This window comes from Somniosus microcephalus, chromosome 7 (assembly GCF_052327205.1).
Source record: "Somniosus microcephalus isolate GS21.2 chromosome 7, FLI_Smic_1.0, whole genome shotgun sequence".
Taxonomy (NCBI): domain Eukaryota; kingdom Metazoa; phylum Chordata; class Chondrichthyes; order Squaliformes; family Somniosidae; genus Somniosus; species Somniosus microcephalus.
Window position 1 is genome coordinate 177,375,837 of NC_140993.1, and position 20,641 is coordinate 177,396,477.

Genomic DNA, 20,641 nt, shown 5'->3' on the forward strand with positions numbered 1-20,641 from the left:
TGAGGATCAGGAGGAAGCCGGACCATCCGTTCCAATCTCAGAGGCGCATACACATGTACAGACTGGGGATAGTAGTTCCCTGGAGGGGAGGGGGGGGGAGGCTCTGATGATCAGGCAGTTGCCGGACCAAGCGGCATGCAGCAACGCAAGGGGGGTAGGCAAGTTCGGCCACCGTCTCCCCGGAGGGCAAGGCAGGTAGTGATGACTGCTGCACAGAGTGCAGAGGAGGTGCGTCGCCTGGCTGAAATGAGCACCCAGGCCCGGCTCAGGCACACTGAGCTGATGGCTGCAGTGGGGAGGATGCCTCAGTCAATAGATTCACTGGCAAAGAGTGTGTTGGACTTCGGGGCAACAATGGAGAGGACTCTCCAGGGCTTCGGGGCAACAATGGACAGGACTCTCCAGGGCTTCGGAGCAACAATGGACAGGACTCTCCAGGGCTTCGGGGCAACAACGGAGAGGTCTGTCGAGGGCTTCGGGGCAACAATGGAGAGGTCTGTCGAGGGCTTTGCACCAACAATGGAGAGGACTGTCCAGAGCTTCGAGGCCGCTATGGAAAGGACTGTTCAGGGCTTCGGACAATCCCTGGAAAGGTCTGTCCAGGGCTTGTCCGAGGCAGTGGAGTGGTCAGCACCGGCCTTGTCCGAAGCAATGGAAAGAACTGTCCAGGGCTTCTCCGAAGCACTGGCACCTGGCTCACAGGTCCTCACTGCTGCCACGCAGTCACTTGCCGGCCTCGTCCACACCCAGATTGAGGCAACGCGAACTCTCACTGCAGCCACCCTATCTGCATCAGCTAGGATCACCCTGGGCCCTTCCAGTCCCATACAAGGCCAGGAATCAGTGGAGCATGCGATTGTGGCGGATGAGCCGAGCCGGTCCCCTCAGAGAGCCAGTGTGTCATCCGGTAATGGTGCAGGTGTCCTCTCTCGGCAGGTGACCATTCCACATGCCAGCGCTGGCACGTCTGCAGTGCAGCTGCCACCGCCTGCAGTGCACACTGCTTCCAGCCATGCTCAGATCAAGCATCCTGCGTCCACACCCTCCAAGCCCAGAGGTCGGCCAGGCCATCCCTCAGGGGCTTCTGCGCTTCCAGACAGTCAGCAGGCGTCCCCCAGCCTTCACCCCGCCACTGGGGTTCAATTACGTAGGAACAGCAGGGAGGGAAGGGGCCGAGCGCGAAAGAGAAGTCGTTCTCCATCAAGGGGCCAGCAGTAGAGGGAGGTCCTGAGACGTTTCTTTGGCCAAACTCAAGGAGACCCTCACCTGTTGGAATTGTTGGAAAAAGTTTGTTCAGTTTGGCGGCTTTGCCGAAGAGTTTAGTGTTATTTTGTTTGTTATGGTTTCTGTTGACGTGAAAGACTTTTGTGACAATAAAGAGGAGTTTAAATGTGCTAAGGTGTAAGTGAATAATTACAGTGATGCTGGCCTTCAGATGCTTTCAAACATCCAAAGTGCGCAGCAGTTAAGACACTCATCATTCCGCCAGAGGGGCCTCGAGACGACTCCTCATGAGCCAGTGACGGATGGCCCTTCCACTTTCAGGAGCCCTTCCATCCTCCTCCTCCTGCTCCTCCTCCGCCTGCTTCTCCAGGGTCAGAGGGAAGGTGATGAATTGATGCCTTCTCCTATAAAGGGCAGCTGTAACTTGCCGGATGCAGCAGTGGACTGCAGCCTGAGAGATATTCGCGATGTCCCCAATGGCTCACTAAAAGGATCCGTTGCCATAAAAATTGAGGCCAACAGTCAGTTTAGCGGCCACCGACAGAGAGGTCATGCACCGTTGACGCGGCTGCAGATCCTCAGTAAGCAGGTGGCACAGCTCAGTAGCAACGTCCATCCCAACTCGGAGCCTTCGCACACACTGCTCCTCTGACATGTCAAGGTATGACCCCTAAAGACCCTCGCAGCATACCCTCGGATTGGGCAACCTCCATTGCCCCTCCTCCTTCTGGCCAATCCCGGCCCTCTCTCCCGCCATCTTTCTGCCCCTTCATAGTGTTTGGCCAGGAGCCCGTCGCCCTCCAAAGCATCTCCCATTCCGATGCCAGTTGTTCAAAAGGCTGTTAGGTCTAGTGCTCCAACTGCTCCGGACAGGTTTGAGGGTCCCAAGTGCTCTAATGCTAAAATCCAAAAACTCTGCTCCACAGTAGCTCCCCAACTCTCTCCACCAACGATCGCAATGAACAGGCCAAGTGGCTGAAGCTTCTATACTAGAGCTGTCCCCTTTAAATAGCGCCCCCCGACTCCGAGAAGGGCCTGCTAACGCTCCCTCGAACTGTCACTAATAGCGCTAGGCGTTAAGGCTCCGGGCGCCACCCAATATCCGCTCAGGCGCCCCTAAAAGGCGTTGCACGATGAAATGACGTCATTAAGTGTTTGCGCTCGTGGGCACGCGCAAACACTTAGCGCAGGCGTTAAATGTATAGTCAATATGGGAGTTGTCGCTATCTTCATTGTGCCCGCCTCAACATTAGGCAACGCCCCAATTCTTGGTCTCTTAAGGCGCTAACCGCTGGCGCAAACAACTGAATTTCTAGGCCAAAGCCTTCAGGCTTGTTTTTTTAACGCTCTTAGACCTATTAGAATTATTATTTACTGTGGCCATGTTTAATTTAAACTGTTGATTTCTCTGACTGCCACTTTTGTTTTTCTCCTTCCTATCTTTTGCTTTTATCCTTGTTTCCCTTTCCTCTGTCTCCCTGTTCAGGTTCCCAACCCCCTTCCATTTTAGTTTAAACCCTCCCCCACAGCACTAGCAAACAAACACCCTAGGACATCGGTTCCAGCCCTGCCCAGGTGCAGACCGTCCGGTTTGAACTGGTCCCACCTCCCCCAGAACCGGTTCCAATGTCCCAGGAACTTGAATCCCTCCCCCTGGCACCATTCCTCTAGCCACGTATTCATCTGAAGTATCCTTCTATTTCTACTCTGACTAGCACGTGGCACTGGTAGCAATCCTGAGATTACTACCTTTGAGGTCCTGTTTTTTAATTTACCTCCTAACTCCCTATATTCCGCTTTTAGGACCTCATCCCGCTTTTTACCTACATCTTTGGTACCTTTATGCACCACGACAACTGGGAGAGGGGGGCGGGCATGGCCAGACGGAGGAGGGCCAACAGACGTCGCCACAGCAGACCTTACGCTGGCAGGGATTTCCGACAGCAGTTTTCCTACATGAACATGCCGGAGGAGCAGTGTGTCAGAAGGCTGCGATTTAGAAAGGAGGTGGTGACTGAGCTGTGCCAGCTGCTTCAGCCAGATCTGCAGCCTCAGATAAGGTGCAGGACATCTCTGTCGGTGGCTGAGAAGATGCCTGCTGGCCTGAACTTCTACGCGAGCGGCTCTTCTCAGGCTGCGCATCAGAGGCTGATCAGAAGTAGCTTCTGGGCCCCTCTTATGGAATGCTTGCTGCCACTCCAAGAACAGGAATGGAACCGGTCTGATACCCCCAAGCCTGTGAAGGGCAAGATGCATGTAAATAGAAGGCATGGCCATTGTAAATGAAGAAAGTGTTTCATTACACAAAATGTGGTTCCTTCAAACATGAAAAAGCTATGGCAACAGAAAGCAAAACTAATACACTGACACATAACTGCCTCTCACACCCGGGAGACTGTCCAAAACATAAATCACATTCCGACCATCTTCCTTGGCCTTGATTCCACTGCGCCAACCAAAGCATCCAATGACCCATCAGTGAGGCGTTCCGCCCTCTGCCTCACCCTTTCCATGTCTTGCTAGGCTGGTGCGCCACAGGTAGGCTCCCACTGCTTTGAAGGCCTACAAGGCAGTGAGTGTGTCTGGTGATGCCAATTGAGCTGGCCAGCGCCAGTGCGTCTCAGGGAAAGTGATTATTGACAGCACCCTCGCTGCGCCCCGCCGCCGTGAAATTGGGTTGTGCCGCCGGGTTAGCGCCTTAAGAGTAGCGTGCAGCGCCTGATTTAGCACCGCAATCACCTTTAGGGGCACTGCAACCCAATATCGCGCTAGGTGGCGCTAAATTGCGCCTGGCGCTAAACTTTGCGCATCGCCAGGACTAGCGCCCCAAATGCGGCTATACCGAATTTCTAGGCCTCTGTGTTTTTTGTGACATGAAGGATTGAAAGAAACACTAAGGCGGTGAAGTAATAAAGTGAAAATTAAGGAGGCTTAGAATTAAAGATCAGCACAGTGGAACAGTTTCGAGGAACACCAATAGACTGGAACATGGAGGGGTCCCATACAAGTTCCATCTCTCACTTCACAATCCATTCACACCATTTTATGGAAGAAAGATCAGTGGAAGAATTGTCCCCAGGTTACTCCTATATATCTGTTCCCTGTTGCTTTAAAGAGTGATATCTGCTCACAAGTACAGTTGCAATTTGACTAAAGGAGATTGAGAAAAACTGGGAAAAATAGAGACTTATCGGGGTTGAAAAAGAATGAAATCAGAGGAGTTGTGTTATCTAGGAACAAGTATTCTGATGCATAAATGCTTACTCCTGTGTGTTGTGCTGAAGTATTTTTTTAAGAAATTCAGTTTATTTTGCTTTTGATAAGGTCCTGCATAAGAGATTAGCGTGTAAAGTTAAGGCACATGGGATTGGGGGCAAGGTATTGACTTGGATAGAGAACTGGTTGGCAGGCAGAAAGCAAAGAGTTGGAATAAACGGGTCTTTTTCTGAGTGGCAAGCAGTGACTAGTGGGGTACCGCAGGGATCGGTCCTTGGGCCCCAGCTATTCACAATATATATTAATGACCTAGACGAGGGAACTAGATGTAATATCTCCAGATTTGCAGATGACACAAAGCTGGGTGGGCGTGTGTGCTGTGAGGAGGATGTCGAGAAACTCCAGGATGATTTGGACAGGTTGGGTGATTGAGCAAAAGCATGGCAGATGCAATATAACGTGGATAAATGCGAGGTTATCCACTTTGGTGGCAAAAACAGGAAGGCAGATTATCTGAATGGCAATAGATTGGGAGAAGGGGAAGTGCAATGAGACCTGGGTGTCCTTGTGCACCAGTCGCTGAAGGTAAGCATGCAGGTGCAGCAGGTGGTTAAGAAGGCAAATGGTATGTTGGCCTTCGTAGCGGGAGGGTTTGAGTACAGGAGCAAGGATGTCTTGCTGCAGTGTACAGGGCCTTAGTGGGACCACATCTTGAGTATTGTGTGCAGTTTTGGTCGCCTTATCTGAGGAAGGATGTTCTTGCCATGGAAGGAGTTCAGCGAAGATTCACCAGGCTGATACCTGGGATGGCAGGAATGACGTATGAGGAGAGATTGGGTCGATTGGGCTTGCACTCGCTGGAGTTTAGAGGAATGAGAGGGGGTCTCATCGAAACTTATAAATTCTGACAGGACTGGATAGACTAGATGCAGGAATGATGTTCCCAATGGTCGGGGAGTCCAGAACCAGGGGTCACAGTCTAAGGATAAGGGGTAGGCCATTTAGGACAGAAATGAGGAGGAATTTCTTCACCCAGAGAGTGGTGAACCTGTGGAATTCTCTACCACAGAAGGCAGTAGAGGCCAATACATTAAATATATTCAAGAAGGAGTTGGATATATTTCTTAAGGCTAAAGGGATCAAGGAGTATGGGGAGAAAGCAGGGACCGGGTACTGAATTTGGATGATCAGCCATGATTGCATTGAATGGCGGAGCAGGCTCCAGGGGCCGAATGGCCTGCTCCTGCTCCTATCTTCTATGTTTCTATGTTTATCTACATAGCCCCGGCTGCTCAGCTTCTCTATTTGGCTGTGACCGTGGTGCACTGTTAATCTCTGCATTTGAGTTCCTTGGTGCTCCAGTTTGTCTATTCTGTGGAGTTTATGCTGCTCTATGGAGGTTTATTTTGCTCATCTACTAGCTGTGATGGAGTTCAACTTTGGAAAAAGGAGGAGGGAGAAGAGATTCCAAACTGAATTGACTGAAACATTTTATCTCACTTATATTACTAAATTTCAACCTAGTTTTGAGAATAGTTAGCAAACCAGCAATGAAGTTAATAACCAAGGCTTCTGACTGAGCTAAATGCCATCAACAAAAATGAATTTTTGTAAGGATTACATTGCTTAGAGAATGGGATGAGCCTGAAAACTCCAGCGAAGGCTAGCTGTGTCAAAAGAATGAATGACCTTAGAAATACAGCAAAAGTTTGTGAATGTTCAAATACAGTATGTTAGAAGCTGCAACAAAAACAGTACCTTTATCCTTTGATCGTCAATCTCTACAGTTGTGGCAACACGAATCAACATTGGGTTACGTTTGTCCACAGCTTCAAGTTTCATATTCACCTGGAACCCATGCGGTGGCCTCTGTGGAATGTAAAATTCAAGAGAAATGACAACTTACCCTCAGGAACATATTGACCAAACTTAGTGGCCAGAATGTTCTGCCTGCCACTAGAAAATGTTGTGAACATTTTTTAGGTACTTTTAGCAAAACACGCTCACTAATTGTAGCCCACTCAGTGGGATGAGAACAGATCTGGCCCAGGTAAACTGGAATCAAAGATTGGCAGGCAAAACCGTAGTGGAAAGATGGGCTGCCTTTAAAGAGGAAATAGTTCGGGTCCAGTCGAGGTACATTCCCACTAGGTGGAAAGGCAGGGCAACTAAAGTCAGGGCTCCCTGGATAATGAAACAGATAGCCAATATGATGAAGCAGAAAAAGAACAAGTATGATAGATGTCAGGTTGCAAATACAGTTGAGAATCAGGCTATATATGGAAAGGTCAGAGGAGAAGTGAAAAAGAAATTAAGAGGGGCAAAGAGAGGGTATGAGAATAGAATGGCAGCCAACATAAAAGGTAATCCAAAAGTCTTCTATAGGCATATAAATAGTAAAAGGGTAGTAAGAGGAGGGGTGGGGCCAATTAGGGACCAACAAGGAGACCTACGCATGGAGGCAGAGGGTGTGGCTGAGGTACTAAATGAGTACTTTGCATCTGTCTTTACCAAGGAAGAGGATGCTGCCATAGACATAGTGAAGGAGGAGGTAGTGGAGACACTTGATAGATTAAAAATTGATAGAGGTATTAGAAAGGCTGGCTGTACTTAAAGAAGATAAGTCACCAGGAGCGGATGGGATGCATCCTAGGATGCTGAGGGAATTGAGGGCGGAAATCGCAGAGGTCCTGGCCATAATATTCCAATCCTCCATAGATACAGGGGTGGTGCCAGAGGACTGGAGAATTGCAAACGTTATACCATTGTTCAAAAAAGGGTGTAAAGATAAACCCAGCAACTACAGGCTAGTCAGTTTAACCTCGGTAGTGGGGAAGCTTTTAGAAACAGTAATCAGGGACAAAATTAACAGTCAATTGGATAGGTGTGGATTAATTAAGGAAAGCCAGCACGGATTTGTTAAAGGCAAATCGTGTTTATCCAACTTGATCGAGTTTTTTGATGAGGTAATAGAGAGGGTTGATGAGGGTAATGCGGTTGACGTATTGGACATGGATTTTCAAAAGGCGTTCGACAAAGTGCCACATAATAGGTTCGCCAGCAAAGTTGAAGCCCATGGAATAAAAGGGACAGTGGCAGAATGGAAACAGAATTGGCCAAGTGACAGGAAACAGACAGTAGTGGTGCAAGGTTGTTTTTCGGACTGGAGGAAGGTATATGGAGTGGTGTTCCCTAGGGGTCGGTTCTAGCACCACTGCTTTTCCTGATACCTGTATATATTAATGAGTTGGATGTACAGGGCGCAATTTCAAAATTTGCAGATGACACAAAACTTGGAAGTACTGTCTAGTGAACAGTGAGGAGGAGAGTGATAAACTTCAGGAAGACATAAACAGGCTGGTGAAATGGGCGGACACGTGGCAGATGAAATTTAACGCAGAAAAGTGCGATTTGATACCATTTGGTAGAAAGAATGAGGAGAGGGCATATAAACTAAATGGTACAATCCTAAAGGGGGTGCACGAACAGAGAGATCTGGGGGTATGTGTGCACAAATTGTTGAAAGTGGCAGGGCAGGTTGAGAAAGCAGTTAAAAAGGCTTATGAGATTCTGGGCTTCATAAATAGAGGTATAGAGTGTTGTGTATGTACCTTTAAGGGAATAACTGGTCTCAGACTGCAGTACCGGCAGTGACCACCCCTGTATAAAAGGCCCTAGCAGGCTTCTGTAGTTTCAGTTTCCAGGTTGTCTCCATTCAGTAAAGACTTGTTATAATCAACTCCTGCAGTCCGTGTCTCAATTATACATGGACATAATACTGGCGACGAGTAAGAAACGAACTTATCTGCAACTCGGCAGCACCTCAGACGACGTTATTGAAGGTCGAAGCCAGAAGAAAAAAATAAAATAAATAATAATCCAAAGAAACTCGAGAAACGGGCGTCGACCGTGGGCAACCACCCTCCAAATCATCGAATTGAAAAGTGCAGGAGAGGCTGTCGAGAGCCAGGCTTTGTTCTCCAGTCTGTGGTTTCCCAGCTAATCAGGCTGGTGGCAGGTAGTGCACTGATCCTTCCTGGGCTGCGGCAGGCTAGAGCTCGATCAGGTGGCTCTGCAACGGGGCCGGGCAGCGAGTCGGGAAGCAAAGAGAGAGAGGGTGGAGCACACAGGGCGCGGCCGGTGCTTCGAAGCCGGGCAGCGTTCGGACCTAAGAAGAGGGAGGGAAGTGTCCCAGAGGGTCCGCTCCACGACGGGAACGGTTCTTCAATTAACGGAGAAAATAGTGAAGCGCGATAGAAAAATAAAAATACCGCGGAGAGCGGTGTTGGCAGCAGCGATCGGGGAGGCGCGAAGACCATAGGGCGTCGCCATTACAGGATAGTAAAATAAATATAATCGCCAGCAACAGCGTTGGCAGCAGCGGCAAGCGCGGGAGGTGCCATCTTAACTCGGCGGGGAAGAAGGAAAAGCGCGGGAGGCGCCATTTTGATCCATCGGGGACGAAGGCAAAGCGTGGGAGGCGCCATCTTAGATATTCAAGATGCCAAAGACTGGCGATATCACTGCCTTCGATAATGCAATAGAAGACTGGACCACGTATGTGGAAAGAGTCGAGGTATATTGCGAGGCAAACGAAATAGCCGATGAGAAAAAGGCATCGGTATTGCTAAATTTAATGGGCGCAAGAACGTACGGCCTATTGCGGGACCTGATTACTCCAGCCAAACCGAAGGCGAAGAGTTTTAACGAAATTGTTGCTATCCTACAGGAACACCTAAATCCTACACTGCTGCTGATAGCAGAAAGATTTAAATTCCACAGGAGAAATCAGCATAAAAATGAGAGCAATGCTGATTACCTTACGGAACTACGCAAGCTATCAAAGCACTGCCAGTTCGGAGCAGGACTGGCAGGTACCTTACGGGACAAATTTGTCTGTGGACTCCTGAGTGAAGGAACCCAGAAGAGGTTACTCTCAGAGAAAGAGCTGACGCTAGATAAGGCTTTCAGCGTGGCAGTATCGTACGAAGCAGCAGCAAGGGGAGCTGAGGAAATACAACAAAAGCCACAGGAATACGGCACCCACGAAATGACACGGGGATTTGCAAAATGTTATTGCTGCGGCAGAACAAACCATGACCAGAAAGACTGCTGGTCCAAGGACAAAATATGCAGGCAATGCGGAAAGATGGGACACATTGCACGAGTTTGCAGGTCTGGGTAGAAGACCGAGTTTGCAGGTCTGGGTAGAAGATCAACGACAACAAAAAGGCTACTAAGGAACCGTACAGGAAAGTACAAAAGATGACAGACAGTAGTTCCGAAGACCAGATGAGCGATAGTGAATCCGGGAACAAGAGACTAAGCTGTCTCAAACTTCACAACGTAATCGCAAAAGAGGATCACCGAACCATTTGGGTCACCCTCACGATAGCAGGGTCCCAAGTCAAAATGGAATTGGATACAGGATCAGCTCTAACCGTCATGAATCGATGAGACTACGAGCGGCTATTCTCACACATACCCTTGAGAGAGACATCCATTGTCTTGAGGATGTATACGGGGCAAAAAAGTATACCCCAGAGGAAAAATAAGGGTGCCTGTCGAATACAACGGCAAAAAAATACGGAAATTGTATCTCTACATTCTGCAAGATGGTGGACCACCGTTATTGGGACGTGAATGGATCAGAAAGATAAGTTTAGACTGGCACTCCATTCAGGCACTGACGGTGGCTGGTAAAAAGGATGACGACGTCACTCCTGGACAATTGTTAACAATCTTAGCTGACGCCAAAGTGGTATTTCAACAAGAACTGGGCACTCTTAAAGGCGTAACAGCCTCGATAAAAATAGAGGAGAATGCAATTCCCAAGTTTTTCAAAGCAAGACCGGTACCATATGCAATTCGCCCAGCCGTCGAGGCAGAGCTGGAGAATCTGGAGAATGCAGGCGTGTTATCTAAGGTAGATTGGAGCGAGTCGGCGACCCCCATCGTTCCTGTCATGAAGAAAACGTTAAACAATAAGTCTGAGGAGCCAAGGAAGGTTCGCATCTGTGGGGACTTCAAGGTGACGGTGAACCCAGTCCTTCACACAGTACAATAGCCTCTTCCAAGGATAGAAGATATCTTCGCCTCACTATCTGGAGGGAAGCGTTTTACAAAAATTGACCTAGCACAAGCATATTTGCAGATGGAGGTTGAAGAATCCTCTAGGAAGTATCTCACGATAAACACTCACAAAGGTCTTTACCAGTATAATCGACTGGTATTCGGAGTAGCATCAGCTCCGGCGATATGGCAAAGAGCGATGGAACAAGTCCTGCAAGGGATTCCGGGGACTCAGTGTTACTTGGACGACATCCTAGTGACAGGTGAAGATGACAGTGAACACCTTGCCAACCTAGAGCAGGTGCTCACTAGACTACGTGAACATGGGCTATGAGCCAATCGCGCCAAGTGCGAGTTTTTTAAGAAACAGATATCGTATTGTGGCCACGTGATTGATGAAGAGGGGTTGCATAAGTCCCCTGACAAAATTGAAGCGGTAGTTAAGGCTCCAGCGCCTGAAAATGTGTCGCAACTGAGGTCATTCCTCGGATTGGTGAATTACTACCATAAGTTTTTGCCGAATTTGTCCACAATTCTGCATCCACTGAACGCCCTACTACGAACGGGAGTAGCATGGAAATGGAGCGATGAATGTAAGCGGGCCTTTCAAAGAGTAAGGACCTAATCACTTCAAGAGAAGTATTGGCTCACTACAACCCATCACTACCAATAAGACTGGCGTGTGATGCGTCTCCCTACGGCATTGGGGCGGTACTGTCACATAAATTCCTTGATGGTTCAGAGAGGCTGATTGCTTTTGCGTCACGTTCGTTAGCTTCAGCCGAGCGTAACTACGCCCAGATTGACAGAGAGGCCCTCAGCCTGGTGTGGGGGGTGAAGAAGTTCAATCACTACCTGCACGGTCAGAAATTTACTCTACTAACTGATCATCAACCTCTCGTCTCCATTTTCAACCCTCAGAAGGGCGTACCGATAATGACGGCACAACGGCTACAGAGGTGGTCCCTGTTCCTAGGGGCACACCAATATGACATCGAGTACAAAGGAACTAAACAGCATGGGAATGCTGATGGATTGTCGCGCCTACCGTTGCCGACGGTGGAAGAGGAACTGGCAGTGGATCCAGTGGAGTTATTCCACTCGACTATAGTCGAATGTCCCCCTGTGACGAATGCAAACATAGAAAAGGAAACACGAAATGACCCGACACTCTCCTGGGTCTATGATTTAATGGTGAAGGGATGGCCAGCACATGGCGAACCACTGCTGCCAGCATTCTCGCCGAGAAGAGAACAGCTGTCAGTGTGCAGAGGAACCTTGATGTGTGGATCCAGAGTAGTAATTCCACGCAAATTGAAGGATAGAGTGCTCAATGAGCTTCATGAGGGTCATCTGGGAGGGGTAAAAATGAAGAACTTAGCCAGAGCGTTTGTGTGGTGGCCGGGAATCGATAGAGAAATTGAAGAGACGACCAAGAGCTGTACTGGATGCCAGAAGGTCCAAAACACCCCACCACAAGCCCCTCTACATCCATGGGAGTGGCCCTCATCTCCATGGCAAAGGGTGCACATTGATTTTGCTGGTCCCTTTATGGACTCGATGATTTTAATTGCGGTGGATGCACATTCAAAGTGGCCAGAGGTAATAAAAATGTCCTCAACCACCACAGAAAAAACTATCACAGTCTTACGAACCATATTCGCCAGGAATGGGCTGCCTGAACAGATTTGCTCTGACAATGGACCACAGTTTGTGTCTGAAGAGTTCCGAAGGTTCTTAAAGAACAATGGTGTTAAGCATTACACATCCGCCCCATATCATCCAGCCACTAATGGATTGGCCGAGAGGTTTGTTCAAACAGTCAAGAAGGCTATCAAGGCAATGTGTAATGAAGACATACCCCTACAACACAAGGTGGATAACTTCTTGTTTGCCTACCAGAATGCGACACATGCGGTTACCAACCAAACTCCAGCCATGATGTTCTTCAATCGACGACTACGATGCCGGTTGGATTTGGTTAAGCCAAACGTCAGAAGAGATGTGGAGAACAGGCAGTTTCAGAATATGAATGAAAAGCCGACCAGGAGTTTTAAGATAGGTCAACCAGTTTTGGCCCGGGACTACCGCACAGAGAAATGGCAGCCAGGAACGATCTGTACACGGCAAGGACCTCTAATGTATACCGTGGACGTTGGAGAGAGCATTGTAAGACGCCATGCTGACCAGATTCTAGAGTCACTGGAAAACATCAACTCCACACCACGATCTGATACACCTGGCGATGAAACCGAAGTACCATTTGCATCTACCGCAGAATCGGTGATATTGGAAGCAGACGAACCAAACAACGACATTGATCCCGACTCAACCTTGCCAGAAGAACCTGATATCCCAAAGAGGCGTTATCCAGACAGAATCAGGAAGCTTCCTCAAAGACTGAACTTATAATTGCTTAACTTCAACCAATGTATCTAGCAACCGTAATTGTAATTGTAATTAGTTATTATTTAGTTGTTAAATGAATGTTATGTACTGTTTATCTAAAAGGGGAGGAATTGTTGTGTATGTACCTTTAAGGGAATAACTGGTCTCAGACTGCAGTACCGGCAGTGACCACCCCTGTATAAAAGGCCCTAGCAGGCTTCTGTAGTTTCAGTTTCCAGGTTGTCTCCATTCAGTAAAGACTTGTTAAACCAACTCCTGCAGTCCGTGTCTCAATTATACACAGACATAATAGAGAGTACAAAAGTGTGGAAATTATGATGAACCTGTATAAAACACTAGTTCGGCCCCAACTAGAGTACTGTGTCCAATTCTGGACACCCGTATGTGAAGGCCTTAGAGAAGGTGCAGAAAAGACTTACAAGAATGATTCCAGGAATGAGGGACTGCAGTTACGTGGATAGACTGGAGAAGCTGGGGTTGTTCTCCTTGGAGCAGAGAAGAATGAGAGCAGATTTGGGTGTTCAAAATCATGAGGGGTCTGGACAGAGTAGATAGACATAAACTGTTCCCATTGGCAGAAGGGTCGAGAACCAGACGACACAGATTTAAGGTGATTGGCAAAAGAACCAAAGGCGACATAGAAAAAACTTTTTTACGCAGCAAGCGGTTAAGATCTGGAATGCACTGCCTGAAAGGGTGGTGGAGGCAGACTCAATCTTATCTTTCAAAAGGGAGTTGGATAAGTATCTGAAGGAAAAATATTTGCAGGGCTACGGGGAAAGGGCAGGGGAGTGGGACTAGCTGAGAGTCGGCATGGGCTCGATGGGCCAAATGGCGTTCTTCCGTGCTGTAACCATTCTATGATTCTACCATTCTATGATAATTGTAGCCCTATATAGAAACATAGAAGATAGGAGCAGGAGTAGGCCATTCGGCCCCTCGAGCTTGCTCCACCATTTAATGAGATCATGGCTGATCATCCAAATTAGGTACCCTGTCCCTGCTTTCTCCCCATATCCCTTGATCCCTTTAGCCTTAAGAAATATATCTAACTCCTTCTTGAATATATTTAATGAATTGGCTTCAACTGCCTTTTGTGGTAGAGAATTCCACAGGTTCACCACTCTCTGGGTGAAGAAATTCCTCCTCATCTCTGTCCTAAATGGCTTACACCTTATCCTTAGACTGTGACCCCTGGCTCTGGACCACCCGCCATTGGGAACATCCTTCCTGCATCTAGTCTGTCTAATCCTGTTAGAATTTTATAAGTTTCAATGAGATCCCCTCTCATTCTTCTAAACTCCAGCGAATATAAGCCCAATCGACCCAATCTCTCCTCATACGTCATTCCTGTCATCCCAGGTATCAGTCTGGTGAATCTTCGCTGCACTCCCTCCATGGCAAGAACATCCTTCCTCAGATAAGGCGACCAAAACTGCACACAATACTCAAGGTGTGGTCTCACCAAGTCCCTGTACAACTGCAGCAAGACATCCTTGTTCCTGTACTCAAACCCTCTCGCTATGAAGGCCAACATACTATTTGCCTTCTTAACCGCCTGCTGCACTTGCATGCTTACCTTCAGCGACTGGTGCACAAGGGCACCCAGGTCTTGTTGCACTTCCCTTCTCCCAATCTATTGCCATTCAGATAATAATCTGCCTTCCTGTTTTTGCCACCAAAGTGGATAACCTCGCATTTATCCACATTATACTGCATCTGCCATGCATCTGCCCAATCACCCAACCTGTCCAAATCATACTGGAGTTTCTCTGCATCCTCCTCACAGCACACATGCCCACCCAGCTTTGTATCGTCTGCAAACTTGGAGATATTACATCTAGTTCCCTCGTCTAGATCATTAATATATATTGTGAATAGCTGGAGTCCTAGCACCGATCCCTGCGGTACCCCACTAGTCACTTCCTGCCACTCGGAAAAAGACCCGTTTATTCCAACTCTTTGCTTCCTGTCTGCCAACCAGTTCTCTATCCAAGTCAGTACCTTACCCACAATCCCATGTGCTTTAACTTTACACGCTAATCTCTTATACGGGACCTTATCGAAAGCCTTCTGAAAGTCCAAATACACCACATCCACTGGTTCTCCCTTATCTATTCTACCAGTTACACCCTCAAAAAATTCCAGTAGATTAGTCAAGCGCGATTTAACTTTTGTAAATCCATGTTGACTTTGTCCGATCCTGTCACTGTTTTCCAAGTGCTCTGCTATTACATCTTTTATAATGGACTCTAGCATTGTGTTACTCCATGAGGCACGTAATTGTTGTGGGTAATACACATATGTTGAATAATTAATTTGCATCAGTATATACAGTAGAGGAAGAGGAAAGCATGCCGGAAATCCCAAGGAAATCAGTACTGAATCAGTTACGGGGACTCAATAAAATTAACATAAGTAAAATAACAGTAATGAAGTAAATAATGGAACTAAAGAGTGACAAATCCCTAGGACCAGATGTTTTCCATTCCAGGGTTTTAAAGGGAGTAGGTGAGCACATTGCAGATGCCCTAACTATAATCTTCCAAAAGTTCTCTAGATTCATGAACCGTTCCTTTAGATTGGAAAGAGAGGGAAACCAGGGAATTTTAGACCAGTTAGCCTAACATCGGTTGTTGGGAAATTACTAGAGTCTATATTTAAGGATAGGGTGACTGAACATCTCAAAAATATTCAGTTGATCAGAGAGAGCCAGCATATATTTGTGAAAGGTAGGTCATGCCTGACAAACCTGATTTAATTTTTTGAGGAGATGACTAAAGAGGAATGTCTATGGATGTTATTTATATGGACTTCCAAAAGGCATTTGATAAAGTCCCACATAAGAGCCCATGTAATTGAAGGCAAATTATTGACCTGGTTAGGAAACTGGATGAACAGCAGGAGACAGAGTCGGGATAATGGGCAGGCACTTCTAATTGGCAGAATGTGACTACTGGTGTCCCACAGGGATCTGTGTTGGGGCCTCAACTATTCAAAGTATTTATTAACAACTTAGATGATGGCATAGAAAGCCATATACAGGAAACTTTGTGTTATCCGGAGGCTAACTGTCCGGAATGCTCGAGCCACTGGCAAAAATCAGGAGCCGTTTTCGTTAGGTTTTTTTTCTTCTCGTTGCTTTTTTCCTCAACAGTCAAGCTCTGCAAGGTCTGCTGAAGCTGTTGCTAAGCTACAGAGACGCTACAGAGACGCTTGGACTGTTTAGAAGCTGTTGCTAAGCAACAGGGTTTGTTGACAGATATGGAGCTCAAAAGCTTCCGTATCTTTCAACATTAGCGCTGGAGTGTCCGGCAGTTTTGAAGGAACGGCAACAGCTCGGTCCCGTCGGTGCCGGATAGCACAAAGTTTCCTGTTTACAAATTTGCTGATGACACAAAGATAGGTGGCATTGTAGGCAGTGTAGATGAAAGCATAAAATTACAAAGGGATATTGATAGATTAAGTGAATGGGCAAAACTGTGGCAAATGGACTTCATTGAAGGCAAATGTGAAGTCATCCACTTTGGACTGAAAAAAGATAGAATAGGGTACTTTCTACAGTAAATGGTGAAAAGCTAAAAACAGTGGAGGTCCAAAGAGACTTTGGGGTCCAGGTACAAAGATCATTAAAATGTCATGAACAGGTACAGAAAACAATCAAAAAGTTTAATGGAACACTAGCCTTTATATCTAGAGGACTAGAATACAAGGGGGTAGAAGTTATGCTGCAGCTATACAAAGCCCTGGTTAGATCACACCTGGAGTACTGTGAGCAGTTCTGGGCACCAAACCTTAGAAAGGATATACTGGCCTTGGAGGGAGTGCAGCAGTTTACCAGAATGATAACCGGACTTCAAGGGTTAAATTACGAAGAGAAATTAGGGTTGTATTCCACAGAATTTAGAAGGTTAAGGGGTGATCTGATTGGAGTTTTCAAGACATTAAGGGGAACAGATAGCATAGATAGAGAGAAAAACAGAACCTCAAGGGTAATAATCTCTGGATTATTACCTGAGCCACGAGCGAATTTGGCTAGGACAAATAAAATTAGAGAGTTAAATGCGTGGCTCAAAGACTGGTGTGGGAGAAATGGGTTTTGCTTCCTGGGACACTGGCACCAGTACTGGGGCAGGAGGGAGCTGTTCCGTTGGGACGGGCTTCACTTGGCCAGTGCTGGGACTAGAGTCCTGGCGGATCATATAACTGGGGCTGTAGAGAGGGCTTTAAACTAATTAGTGGGGGGGAGGTTCCTAGAGAGCAAATAATAAAAATGACAACAGAGAAGGTCATAGACTTAGGTAGCAGTGGGGAAATTAAAAACCAGAGCGTGTCAGGAAGGGGCAGAAGGTATGGAGTGAAAGGTAAAGTAATAAAAAGGGCAAAAGCAGGAACTAAGTGTCACAAAACATCTTTGAAAGTTCTCTATCTGAATGCACGTAGCATTCGAAACAAAATAGACGAGTTAATGGCACAAATAACTACATATGGGTATGATCTTGTGGCCATTACAGAAACATGGCTGCAGGGTGACAATGACTGGGAATTAAACATACCAAGTTATTTAACGATCAGGAAGGACAGGCAGGAAGGAAGGGGAGGTGGGGTGGCTATGTTAATAAAGGAAGGAATCACTGTAATACAGAGAAATGATATTGGGTCAAAAGATCAGGATAATGAAACAGTTTGGGTGGAGATAAGGAATAATAAGGGGAAAAAAACACTAGTGGGCGTAGTCTATAGGCCTCTGAACAGTTGCAACTCTGTTGGACAGAGTATCAATCAGGAAATAGTTGAGGCTTGTAATAAGGGAACATCTATAATTATGGGGGATTTTAACTATCATATTAATTGGACAAATCAAATTGGGCAGGGCTGCCTTGAGGATGAGTTCATTGAGTGTATTAGGGATGGGTTTCTTGAGCAGTATGTAACTGAACCGACCAGGGGGCAAGCAACCTTAGATCTGGTCCTGTGTAACGAGACAGGATTAATTAAAAATGTCCAAGTAAAGGATCCCCTTGGAATGAGTGACCATAACATGGTTGAATTCCATATTCAATTAGAGGGTGAGAAGGTTGGATCTCAAACAAGCGTGCTAAGCTTGAATAAAGGAGACTATGAAGGTATGAAAGCGGAATTGAGTAGAGTGGATTGGGAAAATAGATTAAAGGGTAAGACGATACATGATCAGTGGTGTACATTTAAGGAGTTATTTTACAACTTCCAAAAAAAAAATATTCCACTGAGAAGAAAAGGGTGTAAAAGAAAAGACAGCCATCCGTGGCTAAGTAAAGAAATTAAGGATAGTATTCAACTAAAAACAAGGGCATATAAGGTAGCCAAATCTAGTGGGAGGATGGAGGATTGGGAAAACTTTAAAAGACAGCAAAAAATAACAAAAAGATTGATTAAGAAAGGGAAGATAGATTATGAAAGTAAATTAGCAAAAAATATAAAAACAGATAGTAAGAGTTTTTATAGTTATATAAAAAGAAAAAGGGTGGCTAAAGTAAATGTTGGTCCCTTAGAGGATGAGACCGGGAAATTAATGGTGGGAAATATGGAGATGGCAAAAACACTGAATGAATATTTTGTATCAGTCTTTACAGTAGAAGACACTAAGAATATCCCAACACTGGACAAACAGGGGGCTATAGGGGGGGAGGAGCTAAACACGATCAAAATCACTAAGGAAGTGGTACTCGGTAAAATAATGGGACTCAAGCCGGATAAATCACCTGGACCTGATGGCCTACATCCTAGGGTCTTGAGGGAAGTGGCGGTAGGGATTGTGGATACATTAGTAATAATTTTCCAAAACTCCCTGGACTCAGCAAAGGTCCCGGCAGACTGGAAAACTGCTAATGTAACACCCTTATTTAAAAAGGGCAGTAGACAGAAGGCTGGAAACTATAGACCGGTTAGCCTAACATCTGTGGTAGGTAAAATTTTGGACTCCATTATTAAGGAGACAGTAACAGGACATTTGGATAATCATAATTTAATAGGACAAAGTCAGCAATGGTTTTATGAAGGGGAAGTCATGTTTGACAAATTTGCTGGAGTTCTTTGAGGAAGTAACATATAGGGTGGATAAAGGGGAACCAGTGGACGTAGTGTATTTAGATTTCCAAAAGGCATTTGACGAGGTGCCACACAAAAGATTATTGCTTAAGATAAAAAATCACGGGATTGGGGGTAATATTCTGGCATGGATAGAGGATTGGCTATCTAACAGAAGGCAGAGAGATGGGATAAATGGTTCATTCTCAGACTGGCAATCAGTAACTAGCGGTGTTCCGCAGGAGTCAGTGCTGGGTCCCCAACTCTTTACAATCCATATTAACGATTTGGAGGAGGGGACCGAGTGTAACATATCAAAGTTTGCAGATGATACTAAGATGGGAGGGGAAGTAGTGAGTGAGGAGGACATAAAAAACCTGCAAGGGGACATAGACAGGCTAAGTAAGTGGGCAGAGATTTGGCAGATGGAATACAATACTGGAAAGTGTGAGGTGATGCACTTTGGCAGGAAAATTCGTAGAGCAAGTTATTATCTTAATGGCAAGAAACTGGAAAGTACTGAAGTACAAAGGGATCTGGGGGTCCTGGTGCACGAAACTCAAAAGGTTAGTATGCAGGTGCAGCAAGTGATTAAGAAGGCCAATGGAATGTTGGCTTTCATTGCTAGGGGGATAGAATATAAAAATAGGGAGGTATTGCTTCAGTTGTACAAGGTATTGGTGAGACCGCACCTGGAATACTGCATACAGTTTTGGTGTCCATACTTAAGACATACTTGCTCTCGAGTCAGTACAAAGAAGGTTCACTCGGTTAATCCCGGGGATGAGGGGATGGACATATGAGGAGAGGTTGAGTAGATTGGGACTCTACTCATTGGAGTTCAGAAGAACATAACATAAGGACATAAGAAATAGGAGCAGGAGTAGGCCAATCGGCCCCTCGAGCCTGCTCCGCCATTCAATAAGATCATGGCTGATCTGATCCTAACCGCCAATCTACTATCACTGAACCATCTCCTGAATCTAACAGAATTAGACACACGAAATAGGAGCAGGATCAGGCTACATGGCCCCTGGGCCCGCTCCGCTACCCACAGGGCCATAACCGCTCCGAACCTAGACTCATGTCCAAATTCCTGCCCGTTCCCCATAACCCTTTATTCCCTTTACTTCTAGGAAACTGTCTATTTCTGTTTTAAATTTATGTAATGACGTAGCTTCTACAGCTTTTTGGGGCGGCATATTCCATGGACCTACCACCCGCTGAGTGAAGTAGTTCCTCCTCATCTCAGTTTTGAAAGAGCAGCCCCTTATTCTAAGACTATGCCCCCTAGTTCTAGTTTCACCCATCATCGGGAACATCCTCCCCGCATCCACCCGATCCAACCCCTTCACAATCTTATATGTTTCAATAAGATCGCCTCTCATTCTTCTGAACTCCAATGAGTAGAGTCCCAATCTACTCAACCTCTCCTCATATGTCCATCCCCTCATCCCCGGGATTAACCGAGTGAACCTTCTTTGTACTGACTCGAGAGCAAGTATGTCTTTTCTTAAGTATGGACACCAAAACTGTATGCAGTATTCCAGGTGCGGTCTCACCAATACCTTGTACAGCTGAAGCAATACCTCCCTATTTTTATATTCTATCCCCCTAGCAATGAAAGCCAACATTCCATTGGCCTTCTTAATCA

The 20,641-nt window shown here is 46.4% G+C and overlaps 1 protein-coding gene across 1 annotated transcript in view; it reads right to left on the reverse strand.

Moving 5' to 3' along the window:
* LOC147115028 (lethal(3)malignant brain tumor-like protein 4) overlaps positions 1-20,641 on the reverse strand; it is a 591,174-nt gene that overhangs the window by 308,497 nt on the left and 262,036 nt on the right. Inside the window, exon 15 of the mRNA XM_085993271.1 lies at positions 6,199-6,309. Within this exon, the coding sequence (XP_085849397.1) occupies positions 6,199-6,309 (111 nt within the window). The remainder of the gene's footprint in view (positions 1-6,198; positions 6,310-20,641) is intronic.